Source organism: Malania oleifera, chromosome 9, assembly GCF_029873635.1.
Source record: "Malania oleifera isolate guangnan ecotype guangnan chromosome 9, ASM2987363v1, whole genome shotgun sequence".
NCBI classification, from domain to species: Eukaryota; Viridiplantae; Streptophyta; class Magnoliopsida; order Santalales; family Ximeniaceae; genus Malania; species Malania oleifera.
In genome coordinates this window covers 50,442,407-50,454,570 of record NC_080425.1, presented here as the reverse complement: position 1 = coordinate 50,454,570, position 12,164 = coordinate 50,442,407, and the positions used below count along the sequence as shown (strand labels likewise).

The following is a 12,164-nucleotide window of genomic DNA, read 5'->3' as shown; positions in this document are numbered from 1 at the left end:
TGGGGGGGGGGGGTGACACCTGTGGAGGAGACGACGACTCGACCTCGAGGATGAGAGATCCAACTGACCAAGTGGATCATTCACAGCAGGGAGCACCGCAGCAGGCACTGAGGCAACTGCGCACCAGACCAGAGGAGAGGACTGAGAGAGCAAGAGACAGAGTAAGAGGCAAGAGCTCAGAGGAGAGTCGCAGGAGCTGGATTAGGATTTAGGGTTTTTTTGTGTGGCGTGTGGCCCGTGTGGTGTGGTGACAATGGTGTGGGTGGACTATGGATTTAGAAATTATTCAAATAAACGAGTGACCCGACTGAACCCGATTAAACCCGTTTGTAAATGGATTTATCCGTGACCCCCCCGTTTATTAAACGGGTTAACTTCCTTAAATCCAAACCTGTTTTAAAAGGACGGGTCCGAGTGACCCAACGGGTCATTACCCGTTTTGCCAGCCCTAATGGGATCAGATCAGGGACTGGCTGGGTATAAAAAGGGTAATGTCCACTTTGAAATCAGCACTGAAATTGTTGCATAAGGAAGCAAGAGGTACGGGGATCCAATCTATTGGGAAGAAGGTGTGTTTGGCTGCTATTGTGTATTTTATATGGCACTTCAGGAATAGGAGGGAGTTCGAAGGTAAGATGATCTCTTCGTCAGAGCTGATTGAAGTGATAAAAAAGCACACTTATAGAGCAATTTTTGATAAATTTAATATGTTTTATATTAGAGATATGTACACTTTCCATTTTAGCACAATATTTACTTTCCTTTTTTTCCAATTCTCTTTATGTTTATATACCCTTGTAATTCTCGTATTAAAACATCGACAAAATCATTCTTCTCCAATCTTAATATGGTATCAAAGCAAGAAAAATAAAAAAACAAAAAACATTTTTCATAACCTAGTTTTTTCTTAACTTTTTTTTTACCTTGCCGCCGCACACCCACCGGCTTCATGCAGACCCTGTCTTCTCTGGCGTCGCTCGCTTCTCTCTCTGTTTTTCTTAATTTTTCGGCCGTCTTGCAACCCAGCCATCTGGTTCTTCTCCGTTCGTGGCCGAAGCTCAGGTTCTCCGTCGTTCTGCCATCCGTTTCCTGCAGGTCGTTTCTCCTTCTCCGGAAGTTCGTGCTCGATTCGTCTCTTCTTCTCCGGCGGTTCGTTCAGCGCTCCGGCGGAATCCCAGCACTCTGAACGCAGCCTCCCGCAGCCTCTCAGTTCTTCGTCGTCTTCTCGGTTCTTCCGTTTCTCTACAACCGACAGTTGCTTCCCGACGGCCATCACCACCCAACGTCGTCTTCTCCGGCGAAGAGCAGTAGCAGCTCCCGACGACGTCTCAGCTTTTCGCTTCACCTCGTCCGTCTCAGCTTTTCGCTTCACCTCGTCCGTCTCAGCTACCTCTCTCAGGCTCTCAGTCTCTCAGTCTCTCTTGGCTACCTCTCTCTTCCTGTGTCTCAGGCTTTCAGTCTCAGGCTCTGTCTCGGCTCTCTCTCGTTCCGGCTTGCAGTCTAATTCAGAAGGAAGGAAGTCATCTTGGGTGGTGGTAAAAGTAACATTAAGAAAGGGTAATGGGAATTGGCAAATTTTGTATGCTTTATTAATTATGATGGAAAGGGGCTAAAAATGGGGTTTCCATTATTAACTTTGTACAATATGCCCAACATTTGCCTAAAATACCAAATAACTTATTCCAAACACTCCCAGCATTGTCACACATGTGCCTGGAGATATAGCCTTTAGAGGCCTCCTAGCCCGCAAAAAGTTATTGGTATTAATTCTATCAAGTGCAACCAACCAAATAAAAGCCTCAATTAAAGAGGATTTTGGCCTTTCAAATGGAACTATAGAGAGAAAAAGAAAAATCCAACCTATTCAAAAAATGCAACAAGATTTGCATGAATAAACCTCCGAAGGATCCAGAGACCAAGATCGCCCATCCTCCTCTAAGGAAAAACGACAATTATTTGAACAAGACTAGCACATGGGATAGCTCTCCCATATCCCTATCATTTAATGACCTACGAAAGTGGAAATCCCAAGAAGGCAATGGACCACCAGGATCAACAAAAAAAGAAGAAATGGACTCATCCTGCCCTGAGGTTAGGGGAAAAAGGCGTGGAAAATTGGTGGACAAAACTATAAATCAGTCTATCCTCTCATAACCTTTATCTTTCCAATGTGTCCATTCAAATAAGGTCTTATAAATATTTTCCCAGTCTCTTATATCACTTGACTAATACTATCCACATTTTCCCAAAATTGTTTCTTAAGGTTTTCTCTTAACCCTATTTGTGCAGCAAAAACGCTATTGACATTTATTATCTTTTGGCCTAAGACCATCTTGACTTTTTGATTCTATCTCCTACTCTTTTGACATCCACAACACTATCTTTTAAGTTTGTGTTCACAATGATTCCTACCTCATTCTTATGTTTTCGGTACCAAAATTTGAATCCAGATATTTCGATTTCTCTACTTTCTCACCTACCCACTTAATTTCTTGAATGCATATTACATTAATTTTCCTTCTAATCATTGTGTCCACTATCTCCATGTGTTTAACCGTATGTATCCCCATAATCCAAGTTGTCAATTTAATCCCAGCCTCCTAAACTGACTTATTTACCCACCAATGCAGGAACTTTTGTATAAAAATAACAATTATTTTATTGAAGTTTCATATATTTAAACTTGTTTTTAGTACTCCAAGAATATTCCAATATTATAAGAAAACTAAAAATTGGCGAAAATATTTTTTGGATTTTTTTTTATTATTTTCCATATTTTTTGAAAGTTTATAGATATTTGAATTTTAGATTTACATGAATATTTTTTCATTAAAAATTTGTGTATGTATTAATTTAATCAACAAATGTGAATTGTTGCTGTTAAAGCACTACATATCTTGACAAAAGTGGCCACAAAACAAAAAACCAAGAAAATCTAATTTTTAGTTATAGCTACATTTGAAAACTAAGAATAGATTCTAAAAGATAGTAATGCAAGCACACTTAATGTTGCCACCATTTTTTTCATGTTATGAAAATGAAAACAAAACTAATAACAAAAATGACATCAAACAATCCCTATCAAAACTAACCAATTAGATATTCTTGAAAGGTACACTTGTAATATGCCATATGCAAGAGAAATTTACTAGAGTAAATGTGTTCATGAAAATCCCAATTTCATAAATACTGACCATGAGCCCAAAATCTACACTTTAAAGAGTAAAACATTTACCTCCTCTTATAAATATTTGCAAGAGATTGGCTACAAGAACTTAGCATCCTTAACAAGTGATCATATGTTGATCGCTCTTTAGGAACCAACTCCTCTTCTCCTCCTTCATAAGCTAAGCTACTTGAGCGTTTATCATATAGACCCTCTAAATCAATTAAGCCATCATAATTTAATACCAATTAGGCATAGAATTAGCACAAGATAGGTTATTTCAGTTGGAAAGCCATTCAAAGAATACAAAGGTTGGTCAAAAATTAATGGAGGAAGAATGTGCCTCACGAACTTGGGGAGGGGCTATTTTCTTCAATGTGGATAATCTTCTTTGCCCGCTTGCATGCACCAAATCTCTTAGGTGTTGTGAATCTCTTTAGCCTTGATTTCAATTTTTAATGCTTATAAGACTAACTAAAATACATAAATGTGTGTGTGTGTGTGTGTGTGTGTGTATCATAAGAAACACTGCGGACTAGGGGAATAAAAAAAAGTTGACAAAAATACCTTGTTTTCAGTTATATTTTGTCGCCATAGATGTTTAGTGCCCCACTTTACAATTAGCTTCCCTTGTACGCTAGACAGAATAATTTCTACTACAAATTAGGGTTTATAAAAACCCTAATTTGTAAAATTTTAGCAATAGAAGATTGTAAACAGATAATAGAACCATTACAAAAGTTCACTCGCTTAAATAACCAGATAATTAAATATTTGTCATGATAATTAAGCAAACAACTAATTAAGAAACTTATTATCAAATTTTCATTCCAGGGAGAAGTTGATTCAATTATTGCAGACAAAAGCTATTAGCACGTGATTGTTGTCCTTGTGCTTTGACTGTTTGAATTATTAGCAAAAGGTTGGGAATTGTCAATGGCCAACTTTGGCTGAACATTCCTTTAGTGAATTACACATCATAGGTGTAGAATTTTGCATTACTTTTGTTGTTATTATGTTCTAAATTCATTTCAAGACCAAAAGTTGAGCTTAAGACTTTCTTCATAAGCGGAATGTTCTTTTTTTTTTTTTTTTTGCCCTTTGATTTTGCAAAATGTGTTTAGAATGTGTTCTTTCTTGATTTTTTGTGCATTGTTCAAAAGATGAAAAAAATTAAAAATAAAATAAAATGGAGTTGTAGCTTTGCTTTTGGTCATGCACTCACTCAAAGCATTGCACTAAATCTTCTCCAATCATCTCATTGAATAACAAATTTGAAACTTTTTCCATTGGGGGGCATGTCTTCACAATTCATATCATCCATTCATTTCAAATAAATGTACACTTGAAAATGGAAAACACACACACACACAAAATACCCAAAAAAAAACTGTCATGCAACACAAAAACAAATCTACATGCCTCCATCTTCAATCCATCACCAACATAGGCACATGAACACAAGGTAATGTCATAATTGAGTCAAATTTCTTGAAGCATGCACATTAGCCTAATCAACCCCCAACCTTGAGCTCCATCCCTCTAAAATACACCCAATCCCACCATAGAAGCCCATTTAAGTCCAATATTCCTCAACTTTCTAGATTGGATCCAAATGGACCTCAAACTCCCTAAGTTGTGCCTCAAATAACCCAAATCTAGTCCAATTGCACCATGTGATCCCCAAAGGAAAACTCAGTTATTTAAAACTAACAATTTGAACTCTTATCTTCTTAAACCAAGCCCAATCCTCAAGATGAGGCCCAATTGGGCCTTAGCTCACAAAATCCAACCCAAGTCATCAAATTAAGGCCCATTTGGGTCTCTAGTCTCAAATTCAAGCCCAAATTTATCTTAGTGACCCTTTTGAGGCCTAATTGAGCCCTACACTTCAAATTCAAGTCCAATTGGGTCTCTATCTTCAAAATTGGAGCCAAATTTCACCTTGACGACCCATATTGAGGCCCAACTACCCAGTTGATCATCAAGCCATCTATGGAGGCCAATTGGAGCCTCAAACCTTACATTGAAGCCCAATTTTTCCCTAGCCTTCCATTCTAAACCCTTAAACCCATCCTAGACCACCTAAACCATGTACATTAACCAATACTACACCAATTGGCCCCTCAACCCCTAAGCTAGACCCAAATGAGCACTAATTCTCAAAACTAAGGCCCAATTGAACCATAACATTCTGATTGAAGTCTTGTTGCTTCTCAAGTCTTACTATGTATGGAGGTATAACTCCACTACTCTTATGGGCTGTTAGCTCTAGTTATTAGTTAATGCAATAATGGTGATACGTGCTCATATGCTTTGTGATTGATGTTTTGTATGCATTCTCCATTCACTAAAAATCAGCACGTGTTATGTGAGCTAGGTTGAAGATGCATAAGTGTTTTATGCTCTAGAGTCTAGAATAGTGTCTCAAGAATTACTTGTGTGTAAAATCAGTATTGTGTGCAGATAGGTGCATGTGTGCATGTGAAATAAATGTTGGATGTGCTCTAGAAGGTAATTGTGTGATTTGTCCTCAAAATGCATGTTGATAGTGTTTTCTATAAAATCATAGATAGATGTTCTCAAAAGGAGGTTGTGTATGCTTTATGAAGTGGGTATTATGAAGGGTTTGAGAATATGCATCCAGAAAATCATGACGTGAATATCCTAATTTCCAAAAAAAAAAAAAAGAACAAGGATATGTTCAATTGAGAAAGACAGTGTTTCCAAAATGTGTTGTGGGTGTTTTCAAGATTAAGATGTCAATGTTTCCAGAAACGAAGTGTTTTGTGTAGAGTACAACGTGGGTATTTTTCAAATCAGAATGTAAATGCGTGTATATTTTCAAAAGGCAAAGCATGTGTTTTCAAGAATCAAAGCAAAATTGAAGTTTTTGATTAGTCTGTTTTCAAGAATCAAAGCAACATCAAAGTCCTATATAATGTTTCAAAATCGGCAAACATAATGCTTTAAGATCAGGGTGTGCTTTGTGGAGCTCAATATACTTAAGTGTTTTGAGTAGTCATAAGGAGGATGGGAGAGGTAGAGTTATTGGATTGTCATAGAGAGGGGAGAGCAGAGGGGTACACACATTTGAGAGTAGGGGGTAGCCGTGGTTCATGGCCACCAATAGAACCTGTAGCCCACAATTGCCATAGTAGTCGTCTGTGTGTGAATATTCGAGAGAAAGAGAGAGAGGCAGGGAGAGTAGGTGGTTTGTGTGTATTTTAGATTTTTCTTAATAATATTAAAATAAAACAAGAAAGGAGATCACAGGGTGGTGTGCACGGTGCGAGGGAAAGCGGCCATGGGCATTGCAGCTGGAGGCAGCGCACCTGTGCAAGTTAAAGAGAAAGAGAGAGAGAAAGTGAACCGAAAGGAGGTACCGGTAGTGGCAGCAGTGCAAAATTGAGGATGGCAGCGGAAGGGCAGTGGTCGGGTGACTATGCGGCAGGTCCTGGCTCTTGCTGTGGTGTAGCTATTGCTGCGCGCGAGAGAGAAAAAGCAGAGAAGTAGGGGAAGGTAAGGAAGAAGATTATAGGGATTGAAGGTGAGGTAAGTTCAAACTTCAAACAAAGTTTGTATTTTGCTGAAGGAATGGAAATTAGAAAGTACTAAACTATGAAGGATTTTATTGTAACTAGGAAACACTTATACTGCAAAACTTGGAAAGGGAGGAAAGCATCTGTATCGGACACGCATCGAATACGAATGTATCCATAAGTATTTTTTTATTTTAAAAATATTGGACACATATGGATATGTGGGGATGCGCTTAGGATATGTGCAAATATAAATCTATGCAGTAACAATTATAAAAACACAAATGTGTGTGTGTGTGTGTGTGAGAGAGAGAGAGAGAGTGAGAGTGAGAGTGAGAGAGATGAACCTTAAGGACCAGTTCATTCTCCCCAAGCTGAATGGTGCACTTCTTTCTCACTTGATGATTCTTTGCAAAAAGGTTATAGTATACACTGAAATTTGACAACACAGAGAGGAAACGAGATGGAAAAAAGCAGTTAAGGTTAGGGTTTATGGAGGAGAGAACAGAGAAGGAGAGAGTGAAATTGATGATGCGTGCCTTTTTGAAGCTTGCTAAGATCATTGGCTTTAGTCTCAAGCCACAGAGGAATCCATGTTGCTCCTCTGCTTCTACCCCCTCTGTAATCCCATATCCGCTAGGGGTGGCAAAATGGGCGGGTGGGCCGAGTTTGGGCGGGTCACCAACGGGCCGGGTCATAAACTAATCGATGTCAAACGAATCACACACATAACAACCCTAACCTGCCCATTTAATAAACAGACGGATAACGAGTCATCCATTTAAAAAATATAATTTATTTATTTTAACATTTTTTAAAAATTCCATATAAAATGACATTTTTTTTTAAAAAAAGTACTGCATTATATTAGGAATGCAGATGTTGCAGCTCTATGCTTCTTTATAAGCTAATGTTTGTGGGTATTATCAAAGCTTCTACCTTTGCACCTACAGATTCACAATCCAAAGCCAAAGCCAAAGCCAAAGCCTAGAGGGTACTCACCCTTTCCCACCACTTCCCCTTTGTTTCTATTTCTGGAGGCCTTGTACCTGTACAACCCAAATTCAGTCATTCTTTCATTCTATACAAAATTTTCTTATGTATATGTTCTATATCTGGCCCTCTGCGATAGTAGATCTGTGTCTATGGATCGTGAGGGAGCTTGATCCATGAGGCCATGAGGGAGCTTAATCTTACCGTGGAGCAGCTGGAGGCTGGAGGTGTGGAGTTAAGTGGTTTGTGGAGCTTTGGGGGGGGGGGGGGAGTCGGGGGACTGATGCCTATGGCTGCTAACTGTGGTCAGTGGAGGAGACGACGGCTATTGGCTGTGGTCCGTCAAGGAGTAGATCATTCGTAGCACCACCAGAATGTAGGCTGTAGCGCACTAGAGCCTAAAGGAGAGGAGATGAGAGGATTGAGAGAGTGAAAGCTGAGAGGAGAGCCATGACACGACCACACAGATTAGGGGCTTTTTGTGTGCGACGGTGGACGAATGCTAGGATGTAGGGGTGAGCAAATGGTCGGTTTAGCCAAATTCGGGCAATTATTTAAATTAATCAAAAATTTTGGTTAATAAATGATGTTAACCGAACTGCTGAACCTCACCGAATTGAACCCAACCGAATTACCTTTTTGGGTAATTCGATTAACCAACTTTAACTAGAATTATTTCTAATTAATTGCTAAAAATAGAATATAATTATAAATTTTTTTTTTATCAATTCCAACTTAATTAAACACCTTATTTATTAATTTTATTAATAAGAACTTTTCCTGCTCTTTTTGAAAAGAAAACATTGACAACAAGCAACCACCTTTGAACATTCATGTTATGCCAACGCAGTTGAAGAACAATTTAAGGCATCGACAGTTTCATAATTTCAGCTTTAAATTGGTTCCAATATTTTCTACACATTCATGTATATTTGGAAGAATTTGAACTTCTAAAATGAAATGTATTTCTCAGAACTAAGCTACAATTCCAAACTTCGCCTCAAAATCAACAGACAGAGTTGCAGCACTCAAATGCCACTAAACTGAAGAAACCACCGCCGGGAGAACGTTCTTTGAACAAAGTCCCAACACTTCCCAAGTCCCAAAACCCTACAAATAAGTCACTAAATCGCTCAACTTGAACAATTTCTATAGTGCAAATAGAGCCTGAAACACAAAAAGAAAAGCCCTAACCACTACGCCCGAAACGCACCGCTTGCAACCAGATATCCCAGAAGCTCGTCTTTGCAAAGAGAAGTTGAAAAGAGAGGAGAAACGGATGGGAGAAAGTGTGGAGAGAGAGAGAGAGAGAGAGAGAGAGAGTGGGGAGTGGAGAATGGAGATGGTCCGATGGAGGGAGACCCAAAGCTTCGCTACGGTGTAGAGGCAAAAACAGTAAACAAATTAAATCCCAGTCGTCCGCTCCAATGGAGGGAGACCCAAAGCTTAGCTGTGGTGTAGTGGCAAAAATAGTAAACAAATTAAACCCTAGCCCTCCGCTCCGCCTTTTTCCCCCCAAGGCGAGCCCCATCCCCAACAAATTAACATATAATAAATTATATTGAAATTTTAATTAATTAATAAATTGGTTAATTGGTTAACCAAATTAATATGTGCTATTAATCGAACCAAAACCCAATTCACTGAATTTTGGTGAAGCCCAACCAAACCGACCGAATCGGTTTTTTACCCGAACCGAACCAACCAATTTTGGCCGATTAATTCGATTTTCCCTAAATTATGTTCACCCCTATTGGGAAGGAATTGGGAATCTGGGATGGCAGGGATGCATATAATTTTTATAAGGGAATAGGATCCAAATTCGCCCAAACCCGATTGAACCTGTTTATAAATGGGTTCATTCGTGACCCGCCCAATTATTAAATGAATCGACTTCTTTAAACTCGAACCCATTTTAAATAGGTAGCTTCGAGTGACCCGACGGGTCATGACCCGTTTTGTCAGGCGCAATATCTGCTTTAAACTCAAAATGAACCATTTTACATATGCTCGTAGGGACCATGCTACTTGCGCGTGACTAAGCTGATTGATAGATTTTGATTCAATATTATTTTTAGTTTCTAAAATGTTATGTGTCTTCATTCTTAACTTACTACTCCACAAATTTTTTTTCCATTTTATCTTTATTTTAAAATAATATATTAAATAATACCCTGTTTGAAAAAATATTTCTCAAAGTTTTAAATATCGCTAGACCAAGCAGTGAGATTTAAAGGGCCAGAGCAGTTGATACGTCGACACGTTGAAAGCAAATCTCGTTGGACCATCCAGCGAGATTTTCTTGAAAATAAAATGAAAGCGAGCTCTATTTTGCTGAAGAAGAAGGAAGTAGGGGGAATATTCTGGCAGAACTCCGAGAGGTGTGTAACCAGTTGAGTAAGAGTCGGTCAGCCTCTACATCAGTGACAACGATGAGCAGGAGAGATGATTTGCTGATGCTGCAACATGATGGAAAATTGTGCAAGTAAGTGGCGACGTTGGCGGCAGGAATCGAAAAGAAGAAAGAAGAAAACGACGGACTCCTCAATTCCTCCTCCACAATAATTCAGATTCATCTTTAAAAAATATGAAAAAATCATAAAAAAACAGAGGCAGTTGAAATATATGAAATCTATCAAGAAAGAAATAAAGAAAGAAAGAAAAAAAATAGGGGTAGAAAATATGTCAAATTCAGCTTGGTCCATTTATGAAAATTGATGTAAGTGGGTATTTTTCAAATCAGAATGTGAATGCATGTATATTTTCAAAAGACAAAGCATGTGTTTTCAAGAATCAAAGCAAAATCGAAGTCTGTGATTAGTCTGTTTTCAAGAATCAAAACAGCATCAAAGTCTTGTGTAATGTTTCAAAATCGGCAAACGTAATGCTTTAAGACCAGGGTGTGCTTTGTGGAGCTCAATATACTTTTAAGTGTTTTGAGTAGTTACAAGGAGGATGGGAGAGGTAGAGTCATTGGATTGTCACAGAGAGAGGAGAGCAGAGGGGTACACACATATGAGAGTAGGGGTAGCCATGGTCCGTGGCCACCAACAGAACCAGTAGCCCATGATTGCTATAGTAGCCGTTTGTGTGTGAATAATCGAGAGAAAGAGAGAGAGGCAAGGATAGTAGGTGTATTGTGTGTATTTTATCTTTTTCTTAATAATTTTAAAATAAAAGCATAAATGTGTGTGTGTGTGTGAGTAACTATTATAAATTCAGCTTGGTCCATTGATGAAAATTGATGTAAGTGCGTATTTTTCAAATTAGAATGTGAATGCGGGTATATTTTTGAAAGGCAAAACATGTGTTTTCAAGAATCAAACAAAATTGAAGTCTGTGATTAGTTTGTTTTCAAGAATCAAAGCAACATCAAACTCCTATGTAATGTTTCAAAATCGACAAACGTAATGCTTTAAGACCAGCGTGTGCTTTATGGAGCTCAATATGATTTTAAGTGTTTTGAGTAGTCATAAGGAGGATGGGAGAGGTAGAGTTATTGGATTGTCGCAGAGAGAGGAGAACAGAGGGGTACACACATTTGAGAGTGGGGGGTAGCCGTGGTTCGTGGCCACCAACAGAACCAGTATCCCACGATTGTCATAGTAGCCGTATGTGTGTGAATAATCGAGAGAAAGAGAGAAAGGCAGGGAAAGTAGGTGGTTTGTTTGTATTTTAGGTTTTTCTTAATAATATTAAAATAAAATAGAAAAGGAGATCACAGGGTGGTGTGTATGGTGCGAGGGAAGGCAGCCATGGGCGTCGCAACCGGTTGTAGTGCCCCATAGCATCCATGGCAACGTACCTATGCAAGTTAGAGAGAGAGAGAACGAACCACAAGGAGGTACCCACAGCGGCAGCGACAAACAATTGAGGATGGAAGTGGAACGGAGGTAGTTGGGTGACTACGCGGCAGGTCCTATCTCCTGCTATGGCGCAGCCATTGCTGCGCGAGAGAGAGAAAAAGCAGAGAAGCAGGGGAAGGTGAAGAAGAAGATTTTAGAGATTGATGGTTAGGTCAGTTTAAACTTCAAACAAAGATTGTATTTCGCTAAAGGAATGGAAATTAGAAAATACTAAACTAGGAAGAATTTTATTGTAACTAGGAAACACTTATACTGCAAAACTCGGAATGGGAGGAAAGCATTCGTATCAGACACGCATCGATTACGAATGTATTCGCGAGTATTTTTTTATTTTAAAAATATTGGACACATATGGATACATGGGGATACGCTTAGGATATGTACAAATATAAATATGTGCAGTGACTATTATAAAAACACAACTGTGTGCGTGCGTGTGTGTGAGTAACTCTTATAATTTCAGCTTGGTCTATTGATGAAATTTGATGTAAGTTGGTATTTTTCAAATCAGAATGTGAATGCGTGTATATTTTCAAAAGGCAAAGCATGTGTTTTCAAGAATCAAAGCAAAATGGAAGTCTGTGATTAGTCAGTTTT

The 12,164-nt window shown here is 38.7% G+C and overlaps 1 protein-coding gene across 1 annotated transcript in view; it reads right to left on the bottom strand.

Annotated features, from left to right (window-relative positions):
• Nucleotides 1-1,345, bottom strand: part of LOC131164676 (protein NUCLEOLAR FACTOR 1) — a 60,531-nt gene extending 59,186 nt beyond the window's left edge. Inside the window, exon 1 of the mRNA XM_058122053.1 lies at nt 924-1,345. Within this exon, the coding sequence (XP_057978036.1) occupies nt 924-1,273 (350 nt within the window). The 5' untranslated portion in view covers nt 1,274-1,345. The remainder of the gene's footprint in view (nt 1-923) is intronic.
• Between the last annotated feature and the right edge of the window lie 10,819 nt (nt 1,346-12,164).